Source organism: Peromyscus eremicus, chromosome X (assembly GCF_949786415.1).
Source record: "Peromyscus eremicus chromosome X, PerEre_H2_v1, whole genome shotgun sequence".
In the NCBI taxonomy this organism is placed as follows: Eukaryota; Metazoa; Chordata; class Mammalia; order Rodentia; family Cricetidae; genus Peromyscus; species Peromyscus eremicus.
The window spans coordinates 86,729,055-86,747,770 of NC_081439.1; the positions used below are offsets into that span (position 1 = coordinate 86,729,055).

Sequence of the window (18,716 nt, forward strand, 5' to 3'; positions counted from 1 at the left end):
GCTGAGAGGGACCGGTTTTCCGGGGCTGGCAGCTGCCTAGCAAAAGTTTCCTGTGGAACAGTGGCCGGCGGGGGCGGGGGCGGGGGCGGCAGGCGCAGCCCAGGACCCGGGGGCGGAGTGCAGGCGGCTAGGGGCTGGCCCGAAGACCGTTACAGAGCCTCGCTCGGCCCCGGGGCCCCCTGGCTCGCCTCCCCGCTGCGCGGCTGCCCACCTGGCGACGTGACGCTCCACCAATCCCCTTCGAGCTCCTCCGGGCCCCTTCGCCTTGCACCGCCCCCCTCCTCACCCTGAAAGGCGCACCCTGACCGGACCGCCCTGCGCTCTCGCCGCGGAGCACCCTTCTGGCTTCTTCGTCTCTGGACGGACGGACGCTGGAGCTCTTCCCTTGCCCTTAGCCAAACTTACTTTCCCGCCTCTCGAAAACTCTTAGCTTCTCTCTCCTCCTCCCTTCAGCTCGCTCTTTTCCACTCCATTTCCCTCTCCTCTCCCACGCCACAAACCCACCTCCCCTCTCCTCTCTCCCATCCCCTCCTCCCTCCCCGGGACCCCCCCCCCCCCAAACTCTTCTTCCTCCTTCACCTCAAAGACTCAGTCCTAGCGCGCCTGCTGGGCTCGGTCTCCTGCTCCGGTTCTTCTCGAAGTCATGGCAGGACCTGGGGGTTGGAGGGACAAGGAGGTGACAGATCTGGGCCACTTACCGGTAAGTAAAGGACTCCGGGCCATCGCCCTCCTAGTGCGCTTCTTTCCGAGGCTTTGGAAGCCTGGGGAAGAAAGCCCACACCCTCCAGCAGCCTAGGCCAGGACTTCGACGGGCTGTGGCTCAGGATGGGCCAGGGAAGCGCCTATGCACAATCAGCGTTCCTGGGCTCCTGGTTGAGGTGAAGGCCACAAAAAAGCAAAGGGACACGGTGAGGTTGGGGAGAAAGAAGTGGGTCCTAAAGGGTGGGGCCCTTTCTAAATAGAGCCCGCTTTGTCTAGCAGCGCCTGGGTACTTGTAATAGCAGCGTTCCTGGAGAGGACAAGTGGCTGACCACCCCCTTTGCTTCTTTTGCCAGTGGAGATCTCTACCTATGGGTGACCCCTTTAAAAAAAAAAGTAATGAGCACTAGAAAATTGAAGCATTGGAGTCACACTGCTCTCACTTTGTAGTAGCGGTTTCTAAAACTTGATTCTCACCAGTAGAATGTTCTCGATTTAGTATTGCTGGAGCGAAAAGAACTCGACGCCGCCTGGATAAGAACTGAATTCTGTACATGCCTTTTAATTTTTAGAACAATGTATTATGTCCCTTAGATGACGAAATATAATTCTTTGTTCGTTGTTATCGTGTACAGGGTTTTTTTGCTCCATGTCCAGTTGAAATTGATTGGTGAGCTATTAAAGTCATCATAAACAGCAGACTTACTACTGTAACAACACCGTTTATTTCATTGGCATCTGGTTTCTGGCTGATGCTGGATCCCACCCAAATCCATTTTTCAAGTTCCCTTTTTAGATTGGCATTTCACTTGCACCCTCTCTTGAATGCAAAGGGCCCCTGGACTCTCCAAAGGAGAACGATGCAGGCACTGTGCTGGAAGGATCGCCAAGCATGTGTTGTTCAGGGCATTGGCCTCCGTGCCTTGAGAAAAGCTAAATATTAACCGTGCAGTTATAGGACTATTCAAAGTCATCTTGCCTTAATTAATTTTGTGGAAGTTTGGCATTTAAAGATACCTGTTGTTAATGATGGCAGATACCTGCCTCCCTAAAAATGGGACATTCCCAAGGCCTCCTTTTATAATTTTGCAGATGTGGTATGGTATGTGGTAAGGGGAGGTCATCTACTTGGGTAATATTTTAGCAAACTATTTCAGTCATTAAAGGACGTACTTCAATACTAAACTGTTGAATGGCAGCTGGTAGAATTGTTATTGTTGCAACTTCATAAAATAAGACGAAAGAATTAAAAAATATTCAACCATTTTTCATCCCACATACACCTGAAATCATTTCTTTTCCAGGATGTATACATGAGATTTCTGGATTATGGAGGCTTCAATTGGCGGATTGCCTTCTGAGCAGAATTTTCCTATTCAGACTAAGATTGATTTGGTCCTAAATAAGACTGTAAAGTCAGTGAGTGACCTACTCCCCTCCTCAACATTCTCAGGCTGTGTGTGTGTGCGCGCGCGCGCGTGTGCGTACGTGTGTGTGTGTGTGTGTGTGTGTGTGTGTGTGTGTGTGTAAGCACACATAAGCAAGCTGAAATAAACTACTTTCTAAAAATGGTTAAATTGGGGGATGGAAAAGACCTTATAGAAATGATAACACAGGGAGTTCCAAACCCAAAGAACACAGACAACAGAAAGTAAAGGTGCCTACCCACAAATGTCAGCGAGAGAGTCCCTGGATTAACTAACCTGGTCATGGCTTTGGGACATACAGATCATGAGGAGAGTCCATAAGAGAAGCCAAAAGGCTGAAATCTTTATATTACAATTCACTAGAACATTAGTGTTCTCAAGATTAGATTGAGGGTGGCCATGGGTATAGGAGACAAACATGAGATTGGTTTGTAATGTTGGGGAATATGGAAAAGACAAAAACATAGGGTACAAATTATATTTTCCCTCATTTTAAATCGTCATGGAAGGTTCAATTTAGGAAAATTATATTTCAGAATTTTATTTTAGAGTAATTTTCTGTACCATCTGAACGAATCATGGGTAATTCTGCCCTCTCCCTAGATCCAAATTCCAAGAAAAGAAATATAGCTGAAGAGCAGCATGCTCTTCAATATTTTCTTTATATCAAATGTGTAGAGATTTAAAGTCATTGTTTCTTCGGTCACCGAGGTGTAGTTCTTTGTTTTGTTTTACATTTAACTTACATCCTGAAGACTTTGAAGTAAATGAATAGATGAACTGGTAAGTTAGATAGACATTTGCATTTTGATGCAGAGAGACACGATCAAGCAAAGAAAAGAGCATAGGGCGGTGTTCCTTGTAATAGTTATTTTCAATAGGACACATATGAAGGACAGAATATTGGCATATGGCCCTGCTAAGTGTAACAGTTTGGAAACAGCTAGATAATGAGGAGATATTCAAACCATGACGTGTCAAATTGGTCAAAAAGAATCTTGGAGGCCTGGATATAGACTGGCTGAGCTGTAGAGTGCATGTCTAACACGCACAGGCCCTGGGTCCAGTTCCCATATTACACAGGCACACATAAACGTATGTACAAATCTTTCAGAGTATAGAAGTACAATTAAATATAGGTTTTGGATTTATATATTACGTACCCTTTGTGATTGGTCAATTAAATGAACATAAACCAGAAGCCCTGGAGGGTACAAGCTTGGGCAAGAGTACAAATCGGAATTTAAAGAAAGGGATAGGATTTGAGTCATGGAAGCGGAAGGACCATGACTTTGGGGCTAGTGCAGGCTACATAGGGAGTTCCAGAATAGCCTGAGCTTCCAAAAAGACCCTCTCTATAGCACAAAACAACAAAAAAGTGATATAAATTATTTGGTATTTTTAATTAGATAATATTTTATGCCTAAAACATTAAGCAATAGTGAAAGTAGAGGAGAAAATTACATAAATTTCACACTTGTAAATGTTCTTTTCATGTAATTATAAAGCCTTTTGTCTAGGGCCTTAGACACATAAAGTAAGAAAGCCATTAAATATCAAGGAATAGGTCAATTTAATCATATTTACTCTTTGTTTTTAAGATAGGGTTTCATGTAGCCCTGGCTGGCTTCCAACTATTTATATAGCAGACACTGGCCTTGAGCTCCTGGTTTTTCTGCCTTTCTTTTCTAAGTGCTGGTAGTAAAGATGGGTCACCACATAATCATACTTGTTAATGACCTGCTCTAACGTTTCCCAATTTTTAACTGAATATATATTTCTTATAGGAGAAGAAAAGTACAGAGGTTTGTGGTTTATGCTTCCTTTCTTTGCAAAGAGAGTTGCAATGTTGCATGTGTTTAAATTATTATATATTAAATTTGTATTAATTTATAATTTATTATATATGTATGTATAATTAGTAAGCCTGCATAACTCAATCTTCTTCATCTCCAAATCTAGCTAGTCTTTCACTATGATTGTTCCCCAAGCCTTCTCTGCCCAGTATGGTAATGACATTCCTTGTGGCTTTGGCCTTGGTATTTGACACTCCCCTGTGTACTCCTAATCTATATTGGGGTCAGGATTAGACAGGCTTTGAGGACAGTAGTGGCAGAGGTGATCTGAAATAGTACATGATCCAAACACTATATTTGAAATACATTAAGCTTATATTTAAATATAACTTCCAGTTTTCCCAGTCTTCACTAAGAAGGCAAAAACATGAGTTCCGCATTCAGTCACGAGAAGCTTCCCACTTCAGCAAATCCCTTAGCTGCTTTGTGGAAGCCATTTTGCCTTCAAGGGCGCAAGGTTTGACATATCCTGCATACCATCCATTGCACGTAGAATACTGCCTCAGCTTGATGTTGCAATCCAATCCGTTTTCTAAGCCACATTCCCTGTCTCCAGGACAGTGTTTTTTCCAGAGGTTCGTGCACAGAGACAGAGTACGTGAGTTGATAATCATCTAGGTATCTTAAGAGAGTCGCCCAAGGGAACTCTGACTTCGTCATTCCATACTAGCCCTAAGGATTCTTTATTTTTAAAGAGGATTTCTAAATGAGTCATGTGGAGAGAATATTTATGAAGTAGTCATCTATAAAGACTCTGATTCTATTGTGAAGCTCATCCCTGCCACTATCTCTCAGTTTCATTCTAGTACTTATCTCATTAGAACCAACATTTTAGGAACTCTAGCCACAAGTTCTTTCCATGATGGAAGAAAATCCTCTGCTGTCTCTCTCTGTATACTGAAGTGTTTATCCCACTCCCCTTGCTGTGTAATCGGTGGAACATGTTCCCTAACCTTTATGTGAATGTAAGTACATTTGAAACTTCTTGCTACCTGTGTTGACCATGTGCGGCTTTTCTCTCCTCCTTTGTATAGGCGCATTCAGCTTTATTGATCAGGCTACGACTGTGTCTTCCTTGACCAGGAAACACTGCCTTCTAGTGGTTCTTTTGCTTCCTTCTTCTGTACCCTTAAGAAATTGGCCACTGGGGTGCTCAGCCTTTCCTTCTCTTCCTGCCCTCAGAAGAAACAACTCTCAAGCTCCAGCTTTCAAGGGCAACTCAATTAGGAATTTTAATTTGCTAGAGATAATTTGGATATATAGAAATATGTAAAAAATATTTTTTTTTAAAATTGCCTAATCGTTTCTGGCTTAGAAGTAAATTGACTTTTTTTTTTTATCTCACTTTTTAAGAGAAGATCTAGGAATTTGGGTTTCTTATTTTATAGTCCCAAATAAACGTGGGCTGACTGAAATGGAAAATGAGATATAAAGATTGTGTATTAATTTATAAATCAGCATATGTCTTCCCTCTTTCTATCTGAATTTAGTAAGCATTTAGTTGTAAAACAGAGATGAGACAGATTAACAACGTCACACAAAATGAATGAAAACAATAGCTTTAAAACATAAGAATACTAAGTTTGACATGCTTTTAAAACTTGAAATTTAAAAAATGTGCTATTTGATTTAAGGTGAGCAGTAGGGTAATTAAGATGGTGTCATTATTTGTGACTAGTGAACAAAAAGATTTCTGACATTAACGAAGCTAAAATAAGATTTCTGTGATTTGCACAGTACAGTTCCTCATTTTCTCTTTTGAGTACTTAGATACTTGACTTAAAATCTCACTATAAGATTGTTGTTGAAGGGCAGAAAGAGGATAAGATAAATTTCTGACTTTTTCTGAAGATTCAGAGATACCAGCTCTATCAACAGACGATATGAGAGTGCCCTAACATGGTATCTTTATCACGTTAACACAAACATACTTATAAAAATAATAGCTTATCAATAAGAGTTAGCTAATTTGTTTAATTGTTTTAAGAAGTAACCCGGACCTGCAAGATGGCTCAGCAGGTAAAGGTGCTTGCCCCAAAGTCTGAAGACTGGAGGTCAATCCCCGGAACCCACAAGGTGAAAGAACGGACTCCCACAAGTAGTCCTCTGACTTCCACATGTGCATTTATGGCATGTGTGAATGTGCCCACACACAGTACAGAATGAGTAAAATACACAAATAAATAAATGCATTTTTAAAAAGTGAGCAGTTGCTGTTTCTCTTAAATTGCTAATGGTGTAAACAAACTTCTCAATGATATCTTGAAAGAAATGTGCTAAACCAATAGTCCCTAAAACCTGGTTCTTAGTAACTCCTTTGTTGCTTACCTCTTCCCCATACATATCCAAGAGAGTCATAGCAAAAGTTATATACTAGATATTAAATATGCTTTGCTTATCAAATAATAAAAGCTGTCATTTAATTTTTTTTTTTTACTTTCAGTAGGTGGATGTACCTTGATCTATTTGCTTCTAATCATGACTTTATTGTGTTATTAATTTTAATGAGTGTTTTAAGAAAGTATAACTCTGGGTTGCTGCCCTGACAATGTTTTTGTCAATCCTGTGGAAACATTTGGATTTTAGGATGAAATAATCTGATATTTTTCCTATAAAATATTACAACTCAGACAACATTAAATATAATGCCTTCGTTTTCCATGTGTGCTAATGGAACCTGAGAGAATAAAGAAGTTTTCCAGAGTTATATAGTTAATAAAAACAGGTCCCGGCGGTGGTGGCGCACGCCTTTAATCCCAGCACTCGGGAGGCAGAGCCAGGTGGATCTCTGTGAGTTCGAGGCCGGCCTGGGGTACCAAGTGAGTTCCAGGAAAGGCGCAAAGCTACACAGAGAAACCCTGTCTTGAAAAACCAAAAAAAAAAAAAAAAAAAAAAAAAAAAAAAAAAAAAACCAGCTCTGGAGCTAAAACTCAGTTTCCCTGATTCTCCATCCATTTGGATACTTGTTGACTAAGATGAATTCAGAGTTGTCTTTTGCCTATGACAGTTTTGCTAGATCACATAAATATCACACTAATCTTAAGAAATCTATGACTTTCTTCACATATGTTCCTTTTACTAAGATGCTTTCCGTTTATTCTTTATTATAACATCATTAAATATTTATGTTCTATATACTTTCTGGATTTCCAAGTATTTGTTAATTTCTCTACCATTCTTGTATAAGTTGACATCTACTCATGGTTCATACAAAATTTTCTAAAATCTCTACTGTTGATTAAAAAACAAGTAAAATGTATGGAACCATGTTTTTGGTGAATAGAAAAACAATACTCACATTACAAGGTAAGGGCATAATCCTTGAGGATGCGTATGGAAGATTCAGAACTGTATCCAAAAATACATTTTCTTAGATATGAAGAGTCAAGAGACTATTGATCAATTTGTGCCATGAAAAGACACTCAGTTGATATAAATGTGAATGTAAGAAGCAAAACCAACACTAGCTGCTGTTTTTAGTTCAAAACTTCTAATGCCTTGACTTTTGCTTTGTTATGTGTATATAGAGATAGTAGTTATAAGGGTTATAAATGAGTTCATTAGACTTTGCATCCGATATCTACCTCTCATTCATGAATGTTAAACTTTTTAATCTATCTAGTTAGAACTCAAAAATAGGTAATGAGTGAATACTTCTTCAACAAGTGCATGAACTTATATCTATCTTACTTACCTATGTCATTTACTCAGAATTACTTACTTGTATATATTTTACAGTATGGTTGCATGAGTTCTTAGTGTTCTTTTTTATAAATGACTATAGTCAATCTAAGGACATTGTTACCTATTCTTTTGGGAAATGGGGTCATGAAAGAACATGTTTCAGGAGTGCCTTTTATTTTGTAAATTCCAAAGGAACAATGCAGATTGGAATCGTTTTTAAGAAAGCTGACCATTTTTGTTCTACTTTTTGTAGGACCCAACTGGAATATTCTCACTAGATAAAGCCATTGGTCTTGGTACTTATGGGAGAATCTATTTGGTAAGTGGAACTAGGTTATTTATTCATGCTTAATTTTTTTAATAACAGTAATTGTGAGTCAAACCCCAACAATGCAAATAAAATACTGCTAAAATATAGTGCATAAATCTGAGAGGTGAAACAACTTGAATATATCATTGAGATTTTAAAATTTATTGTTTATTAATGCAAAAATGGATTGGAAAAACTATGCTGAACCAATGAACATAAGACGTAAAATTAATAAACGGAAACTCTTTGATTGAAAGGGGGAAATCAAATAGAATGTACCAAAATAATTATATTACTTGTTTTATAACATGTATCAATGGCTTTTAGTTATCTATATTCAACTTTAAATTGAATGTTTTATTATTGATAGGCAAAGTTCATTAATTTTCTATAGTAGTTCACATGAGTCTGCAAATGTGTAGATAAAGTTTGCTAAAGAATTTCTCAAGAAAAGCTACACTTATTTAATAATTATATATTATACACTAAGTATTCCCCTAGGAACTATGATAATCTCTTGGGATGAAGTAATAAATATAACAAGTATAGTTCCTACTCTTCTGAGGCTTACAATATTGAAACATATCAGTAAGTGTGCATATGGATAGAGGCTTGTTTAAAACACCCACGTATGATATGTAAGTAAACGCACAGCTATGTAATTTTAATTGTCAAGTATTAACTGTTAGGAAGTTTATAGCAATATAGATGTATAAAACATGGAAATTCATTTAGATTGGAGGATCAATGTTGACCTACTTCCTGAAAAATTAAAAACTGATATCAGGAGGATAAAAATGAGGTGTTGTTGAGGTGGACATTAAGACATTCCAGAGGGTAGGACAGTAGTAAGGACTTGCAAGTAGCCTTGTCACCTTAGTCAAGTCTGCTTCTTGTACTTTAAAATATGGTAAACTTCTATTGTCTCTGTCTTGTAATGTTATAAAATATAAGGTTCTGCATAGGGAAGCATTCCTTTTTCCAAGGCCTTTCCCTTGAAACCAATATTACTGTCCCTAGGCTAACCTTACTGCCCACTGAATTCAGATCATATTTATGTGGACTGTGTAGCAATGCCCTGCTATAGACCTAAAGTAAACATCTTCTTTCCATCAAGACAAGGGTACCCTCTATAAGGACATGTTTGGAGCAGCATCTTCCCAGTGAGACTTCTTCTCTAATTTATCTGCCTATATTGGAGTGAGAGATGCTTTTTAAAAATATTCACCAAAGCACATTCCACATAGTAGCAAGAGCAATGTAGGCAGGCCCTAAGTATAGAAAGAAGCTTGGCAAGTACAGGGAACTGAGAGAGTGACAATAAAAAGGACAAAAGTTTCCTTTTCTTCAAATAGTTTTGATCTTACACATAAACGGAACTGATTATCTACAGACAGTAATAATGGCACAGAGCCAAGTATATATTGCTTATGCCATGTTTCCTGTCATACCTTTTATGACAGACACATTTATAATATGCATATTATAAAAATATTTCAATTCCTGAGGTGGGTTAATATATATATATATATATATATATATGTATGTGTATGTATATATATATGTGTGTGTGTGTGTGTGTGTGTGTGTGTTTGTAATTTTTTTAAGAAGTATACAGCCTTCTTCATCACCAAATGTTGGAAATAAGGTAAGAATAAAACATTCGTCAGAGCTGTGATGTCCTCACCAGAAGAGCAGTCAAAAAGGTAAAAAGGTTATGCATGAAATTTTTATTTTTTTGAAAACTATGTGTCTAGTATATAATTAATAAAATTCACTCATGAGTTAAGCAAATATTTATAATCATATAGCTATCACCACAATGAACATTTAAGTATAGATGTTATGTTAATATGAGCCAAGGAATCCCTTTACACTTAATTGTGTGGTATACCAGATGATGTGCAATGATTATGATTATTATGAATTTTGTTTTTACATATAATAAAAACCTATAATTGTGCTATAAGTTTATTTATATTGAATATACTCATTGTTTCCATACTTACTGGGATTTTTGGGGGGGATGTTGGGTGGTCAACTTCTTAGACAAAATACAAATAATGCTTTTATATCAACATTTAGTTTAACCATTTCTAGAATTTTAATTTCTTTTTTGAAAATCCAATTTTATATCTGGTATGAAGAGCTTAAGACTGAAGACCTGAATGTTCCTTACAGTTTGAGGTTTCCACTAATGAAATACATGACTTCTTTACTTCTGGAAGATATTTACAGGCATAGGAGCTCGATTGACATTTTCTCTCAGCAATATAAACATGTCACTCCATTTCTATCTGGTTTCCATAGTTTCTGAAGTGGTGTGTGTGTGTGTGTGTGTGTGTGTGTGTATGTGTGTCCATGTCTGTGTGATTCAGAGATGTCCTCTCTCATTTTCTTGCCCTGCCCTTCGTTTTGTCTGAGCCATAAATCCACACAGATGCCTGTATGTCTGTAATTTCAAATTTCATCCTGTATCTCACTTTCCAAGACTTTTGCAAATTCATGCTTGGTGCTTAGTAATTCACTTAAAAAATACATGATTTCTTCATGTCTGCTTGTATTTCTGTTCCCCCTGCAGCCATAGGTGAGCCCATACCTTTCTTCAGACTTAAAGCTTGTTGATTGCTTTGAAACTTCTCTCTAGATTCAAAAAGTATGATTTTGTAGATAGATTTTTTTTTTCTTGATGTTAGGCTAGGAATGGTTCTCTCTGGATTTCGTATCCTCATCCAAAGTGAGAAGTCTATCTAAATTTCTTTTAAATGAATGCTCATGATGCAGTCATTAGTTGTATGGTAGAACACATCAACTTCTAAGAATTTTATGTGAACTATTTAGATCCAGAGGTTAAAAAAAAAAAAAACAACTTTCCACTGTCCGATTTTCTAAGCAGAACCCAGTTTCGGGATGTTGATGATTAAAGCTCTATTTACAACATAAAGATTTCTTTCTGTCACTCACACGTGACTTTACTATTTTTCATTGTATCTCAAATTAATTTCTTTCTGTAAAAAGATACATTAATATTACCCTCATAGAAAACAATATGGAGTAAGTAGTCATCAGTTTTAAATTGATTATCCTCTTTACACTAATAGTTCTACTTTTAGAAGTTTTTAAGAAATTACTCCCAATTAGAAGAATAAAGACGCTCCCTGCAGTGGAGAGTTGGCACATTGTGGTGACGACAGCTCCTTTGAACCAGGCAGATCTAATTAATTCAACGCTTAGAGCTATGACAGGGAATCGGTCATTTAACCTCTGATTACACATTTCCTTTTGTTTATAAGACACAGTTCATCCTACTTACCTTGCAAACTTGAGTGAAACTTAGAAACAGTATTTAGAGAATGTTTGACACATGGTAGATCTATTAAGATGGCTATTGCTGCCATTATTGTTGCTATTATTTTCACAAAGAAAAATTCAGTGACACTGTAAATAATATAAAAAAAATTAATGGAAAGGAATTACCTTATATTTAGTATTTCACTGTTCTGTAAAACAGTATTTAGTAAAATGACAGAAGAATACTTACTGAGCTAAGTAACATAGTCATTATTACACTTATGTCTTAAATATGCAGATGAGAAATATTGAATAAAACTGTTAGATTAATAAGATATTGGATAATTTTTCTAGTCCATATTTTTGCTAGATTGTCTTTTCTGTCTATAATATTACATAGTTGAGATAAAAACATGTGTCTATATTTTACATAGATATATACATCTATTATATATTAGACATTACCAGCTGTTAAATAACTAATCTATACAATGAAATGGAGATATGATACCATTCAAAGTTAATGTAAGAGTGACTCACAGAGTCCTCTGCTCTTTCGGTACTGCCAACCACATCCCCTGCTGTTGTTTGTTTTGGTTAAAGTCTCTCCAATGTCTTCCAGCTTGTTTCCAAGGCCTCCTTCTCTGGCAGGTTTCCAGCTGTCTGCTGAGGTCTGTGCACCTAGAAATGAAGACTAAGTTTCACTCAACTCTACCTAGTAACTCTTTTCCCTTCCTTCTTCTAATTAGTCACCTATCTTCCAACCCTGTCCCTCTTCCCACCAACACAAGCTTCACTAGAAAATGTGGGTTTCCTTTTCCTTCTTCATTTTAGGAGAGAGAGAAAAGTACTGCTCTTCCCCTTTTCCCCAAGTGGGGTTAGAAATGGTATTTTCTCTCTACCTTTAACTACTAGTCTCATAGCTTCTGATTAGTAATTTCAATTGGAAGAATATTTGATATTTGGCGATGGAAGAATATAGCTGCAAAAAGAAAATCGGTTATGGCCTGGTAAGATGGCTAAGTGGGTAAAGGCACTTGTACTGTAAGCCTGATGACCTGAGTTCAGTCCCCAGAGCCCTTAAGAAGGTAGGAGAGAATCCAATCTACAAAGGTGTTCTCCAATCTTCCTATGTACCTATGACACATGAGTGATGCCTCCCACCCCTCCAGAGAGGGTAAAAATCAGTTGCAACTCATTCTTCAGTGAGGCAGGATACAACTCAAATTTCTCAAGGTGCGATGGAGGTGCCACAGTAATTTTATGAAATATTAAACAAAACACCAAGACCCTTTAGGGAGGAAGGGTGGAAACTGGCAACCTGACCATCTTAACTTCCACTAAGCATGTTACTTGAATTTTCTGTGTATTTATTCAACAATAACATAAATGTTCTAGACATGGTAATTGTCAGAATTCCTTGTGGCACTTCACATAGTGCCTGACACCACATATAATGTAAGCAAGTCTGACTATCATCAATATAATGACAATAATCTTGTAGTCCCTTTACCTTCCTACACACTAGAAGTTGATTAATTATTGGCTAATGGTGATTCATTGGAGTAGTTCCATGTTTTAGACCACCAAAGAAAATGTTCTTCAGCCTATTTTTCTGTTTCCTCCTCTATTTCACCACATGATAGGCTTGATAATGAGCTGAGTAATTATTATCCATTGCACAGGTAAAAGTTGGCAGTAGGAATACAAAGAATGCAAAGATGCATTGGTATGTAATATTAGTGAAACAGTCAACAGGATTTTCAGAGTGAATAAAATGACCTTGACCTTCATGAGATCTCAACTGCTAACATCTGAAACTTGTTCCTACATTACCATTTAGATGTGATGAAGACAATAAAAGGAGCTAAATGATTCAAGGCAACCATTTCAAGCAAAGGAAAATTCATCTGAAATATAGTAAAAATTTATATAGATGGTTCTGAAACTGAGGCTTACCTTGCACTTTGATCCTTAGAAGAACTTAGTGGGGAATTCTGCCACTTGGTAGTCAGAAGGTTAATTCAGGTAAATAATAGTGTGGCATTATAGTCATGAGCAAATTCCTGACTTGTTTTTGCTCTGAAAATGCACCACTAATTGTGGACATCTTGTTTAAAAACACCATCCAATGCATGGCTCTTAAATTTTAATTTTTTGTACATATTGCTAGACACATTGCTTGTATTTGCAAACCTTACCAAACAGGTGAGATTGAGCTTTATTAGTTACATTTTCTGCATTTGAATTTGGAGCAAGGAATGGGAAAAGAAAGGGAGGAAAGAAATGTCTTCAAAGTTGATGACATACAATTTATGATATTTAAAGTTAATTTCCAGAAATATGATGCTGACATTTGAGTTGCCTAGCCACTAGGTCTATTGGATGGGAGAGTGAATATTTTTCCTTTTAGGCTGAAATTATACTGTTTATTTGCCTACCAAATGTCTAGCACTGTGAATGCTTTCTTTTTAGGTAGGAAAGTTTCCTCACATCCTTGCCATTTTGCAAATATAGCTCAATTAAGTCAGCCAACAAATATGACTTGAGTGCCCACAGAGAACACAACACTGGGTATTTTATCATACATTGCAAGCCTCTGTAGCAGGAGCTGAAGCTGAAGCTTAATTGAAGCCATAGGCCTATCAAGCTGTTGTGTCTTCTTAATACAATATCCCAATTCCAGAGCAGTACCATGGTTCCACCTCCTTTCTGTGATGTTGCCCCTTTTTGATAATATGCCTCAGATGTAAGGATTGGTCTTTCTCAAGTAACATCAGAATGATCTAGCATAAGAAATGTTAAATGAATCTATTACAAAAAAGACATTGTTTTGAATGTTTAAAAAGTTCATGATAGAAATTTCCAAAATGTTATTGAATACATGCTATGTCTCATATACTGTGTTGAGGAGAATGTGATAAGATAATCAGAAACCTATTGGCAGACATTTTTCTTGGTTTACTTAACTGAGACCTCACATTCAATGAAGGAATAATTATAAGAGGAAGAAAAAAAAGAGAGATGAATTAGAGTGGGCAAATGAAAGGATAAAATAGGAATGTTATTTATTATTTTTTACTGGTTGTAGAGAGTATAATGAAGCTTTTGGTCAGTGAGATTCCAAGAAGAGTTTTTTTTTATCTTCAATAAGAGAACAGAGAGCCAGGCGTTGGTGGTGCACGCCTTTAATCCCAGCACTCAGGAGGCAGAGACAGGCGGATCTCTGTGAGTTCGAGGCCAGCCTGGGCTACAGAGTGAGTTCCAGGAAAGGCGCAAAGCTACACAGAGAAACCCTGTCTCGAAAAAAAAAGAGAGAACAGAGATTGAATATTTGTAGTGTGATGGTGAAAAGGGCCAAATAAATTGAGACTCGGGAACAAATTAATGGAAAGTACTGAGTCTAAAAGGCCTTGGAGAAAAGGATGTGTTTCTCTCTTGGCAATGGCATCTCTCAAACTGTGGGAAAGGATCTAGGCCTCTGAATTTTAGGTTTGCCTTGTTTTCCTGTTTCATCAAAACTTCTGTATCTCAGTCTTGAAGAAGGAAGAAGCTGTTAGTATTACAGAACAAGTCATGTATTAATTTCTGCCTCTAAGATATCATTAATGTACTCAATATAATATATGGAAGAGCAAGTTTTAAGCATATGTATAAATCACGTGCATATTCACAGAGCAAATTCCGTTCCTTTGGTTTTGTTTTAGCCGTTAGTATTTTCCTACTTGGTCACCATCACATCTTCTTAAATAAATGACAGTTTGTAAGGTAACACTTGCATTATTGAAATAATGCAATGAAATAAGAATGAGTCCCAATTGGTTTTCAGGCTTCTCAAAAGTCTATCATATTTGTGTACCCATGTCTAAGGTACTGTTGTGAGTGGTGCCAACTCTGCCTTTAGAAATTGTGTCATTGTCATTCTCTGAGGGTTGTAAAAAGAAAAGGAGAAGCTCTCAGAAATTTATTTTGCTCAGTTACTGCAGTGGTAAAAACTTACAAAGAAGCCTATCAGCAAAACTAAATGAAAAATATAAAGGACAACCAAAATATACAAACAGGTCTTTATGCTACAGTTTTATTTTCCCCTGCTTATCTACACCTATGTTATAATAAATTGCTCCTCTACCAAAGCATGAGAAAGGATGGGAAATGAGATATGAATTGTTGTGCTATTTAAGTAAGAGACATAATGGCATCATGGTGGTGGCTTATGCGTCATTTTTATTACAAAATAAGAAAGCATCTATAAGGTTGTCTTTTTTAGGCAGAGCCCCTTTATGAATAGGAAAAGAAGGTTGGATTGTTCAGAGTTCCCCTGAGGGAGAAAAGACTGATTATATTCTAAGCACTGCCAGTGGCGTTTTGTATAAATCATTAACTCTGAAGAGCAAAAAGCAGAAAAAAACGCACCACCATGATCAAAAAGCACAGGTCTTAGAGTACTCAGAGAAGGGCAGCTTTTCTTGACTTTGAGAAAAATACTGTAATATGATTTAAATACCCACTTTTAGTGACCTGAAGGTCTAATCAGCACATTTATCCTTAGTTCTGACATTGTCCCTTACTTTTCATTATTACCTTTAAATCTCCTAAGAGCACTGTGATATGAGTACCTTGTCCATTCACACATTAGGAAACATAAGATGGAAGAGATAATGAACAAACTGACAAAAGTAGTAAATTAGAAATGGCAAAGTAAACTCAGAATTTCCCCAATCTTTAGGTGTGTGCACTTAGAATAAAATCATTCTATCAGACATTAGGTAAAAATAGATGTTTGCCCCAAATGCAAAAACACACATGTTTACAAAACACAGCGCTCAGGTCACAATGAAGACCATTAAGGATGTATCCCTGGAACATACTTTGTTACCTTCCTGAGGAGCCTTAAGACAGTTAGTCTTTGGGCTTTTTCTGGAACTCAATAAAATTTCAGAACTGAATGAGCACAAACAGGTAGACTTTTAAGGGCACTCAAGTTTGTGACTGCATTCCTCCTTGGACTCTTAGAAATCATGGGATAGTTGAAAAGCAGTTGTTGTCGCCACTTCCTATTTTCTAGTGCTCAAAGTCATACTTCTGAGGCCACGAACATTTTTTCCTCAGCTACTGTTCCTACTGGTCACCTCCAGGAGAAAGGAAAACACTAAAGAGTCATTTAAAGGTAGGGCCTTGTGGATAATTGGTTTGTAATTGATGGGAAATTCCAACAAGAAAATTCAAAGGATGTGACCATGAAGTCCCATCCCGAGCTAGAGAGCCATTAGCAATTGATAGCTCCTGAAAGAGGGAGAGTCAGTTTCCTCGTGTAGCCTCTGGTAGACTGGTCATGTTCAAGTGGAAGTGCACATATCTAAGAAAATATGGGCAACACAAATTTAACTTGATGGGTTTTTAGAAGAGGGGCATAATGATGAGTAATGGGTATGGAAGGAGTTGGGGTAGGGCTCAAATATGATCAAAACACATTAAATGGGATTCTCAAAGAACTAATAAAAATAAAATTAACACTTTTAAGTGTGTATATTAAATATATCTATTGATGTACTTCTAGTCACATGTATAAAGATTAGGCTGTAGAAAACTTAGAGACCCTTTTATCTGCTTAAGGACATAAATTCTCCCAGGAAATACAGGAAAAAAAATTGCACATAGGGGTTACGTGGCTATAGCTTGGAAGGTTAGACAGTGGCAGAGGATGAGAGGTGAACAAGTGGCCATAGAGAGTAAGGCTTCGGCATTGCAGATGAGAATCGGGTGTGCCTTTTGAGATTCCCCTTATATTGTTCCCTTCAGATGGGGATGCAGGTTTCAACAGAACTTACTGCTTGAGGTTTCCCTAGTGGTTAACCTCTACAAGAGTTGTAATCAGCCAAATTCTTCCCACCTTGTCACAAAATAGTGTTGCAATGACAGTATAAAACCAGCTAGAAGGCTTCAAATGGATGTCTAAAGATTAAGTAGTCTTTAAAAGTGCTATGCAATTTCTATAGCGAGCAGGGCTCCAGGTGTATTTTTTTGTTATTTTGACTGTACTCCTGGAGTGCCTAATAAAGTGAATGGCACATGGGGGAGGGGGGAAACAGCAGGAATAAATAACAAGGGAAAATTTCCTGGTCTATTTTCTATTGTCCATATTTATGTTTGCATTTTATCTTAAGAACTATCATTTAGCAAAGAGATTATGATTTCAAAAGGGTGCATCCAGAAAATCAGTTTTAACCACTTTTGCGGTCTCTTTGGAACAAGCGTGGCACCTTACACACATGGTGCTTAGTGCGTTTTCTGTTGGAACTCGGAGGATGTGTACAGAAGTGACTTCCTCTCAAATGGCCCTTTATTGGGAGCTCTCTGCAGATGTACCTCGATGGAAAGAACTAGTGACACCCTGCCTAGCCTTTCAAATTATACCACCTAAGTAACTCTCTATTCCGACTTTTTTAAAAGGCGGTACTGTGTAGAGATAAATATTTCCAAAGGATGGAAATATTAGCCCTACTTTTTATTACTCTCTCCTGAATGAGTCATTTAGGAAGCTTGAAAGAGTATATTTTTTCTCAGGATACTGTAGTTTGCTGTAGTGCTGTTGGCATGGCCAAATAAGATGGTTTCAAGAGAGCTTCATACCTTCAGGAAGATGTCTAGAACATGTACAAATATTTCCTGACTTGGAAAATTGGCAGCCATTAGAAAGAAAAACACATATAAATAAGAACACACAAACGTCCTTGCTTCCCTTCACCTTCTACCCATGCTGGCCAGTTTTTTTAACTATCTTAAATTTTATTATGCTTTAAAAGAAATTAAATGGCCCAAAATATTAAACTCTAAAAGATTTAGTAGTGTATATATATATTTTTTTAGCTGCTCTCCTCCTCCCTCCCTCCCCCATTCTGTTTTGGTCTCTTTCGTTCCCTCTCCCTCTCTTTCACTCTCTTTCCTGCTCCCTTTCTCTCTATTGATAACAAACTTGTCTTGGTTTACTGGTTACTTTTCCAGCCGTAAGGTCCTGGGAGGCTATTATTAGTCAGTCAGTCAGTCTCTCTCTCTCTCTCTCTCTCTCTCTCTCTCTCTCTCTCTCTCTCTCTCTCTCTCTCTCTGTGTGTGTGTGTGTGTGTGTGTGTGTGTGTGTGTGTTTATGTATGCTTGATTTATGACTCTTTCATACTTTTAAATATATTGTACTTGGTATTAAAATATCCACTCCTGAACTGCACTAGCTGCAGAAATAATCATGAACAAAAGGGTGCAAATTAGTTGAAGTGTAAAATAGAGTAATGATATTGGTAGAGTGCAGAGTCTGTGTTTACTCCAACCAGTGCAGGGTAGAATCAGTTCAACTGATTTCTTCAACAATGCACTACCACCCCTGAAAATACACAAATCGAATTAAATGACATTTGAAGAGATAATCTGCTCAGTCTGTATAATGTTACTTGTATGTAT

The 18,716-nt window shown here is 37.5% G+C and overlaps 1 protein-coding gene across 1 annotated transcript in view; it reads left to right on the top strand.

Annotated features, from left to right (window-relative positions):
- Positions 1 to 643: 643 nt before the first annotated feature.
- The window catches only part of Nrk (Nik related kinase), a 107,041-nt gene continuing 88,968 nt past the window's right edge, over positions 644 to 18,716 (top strand). Inside the window, exons 1-2 of the mRNA XM_059250356.1 lie at positions 644 to 700; positions 7,920 to 7,985. Of these exons, the coding sequence (XP_059106339.1) occupies positions 644 to 700; positions 7,920 to 7,985 (123 nt within the window). The remainder of the gene's footprint in view (positions 701 to 7,919; positions 7,986 to 18,716) is intronic.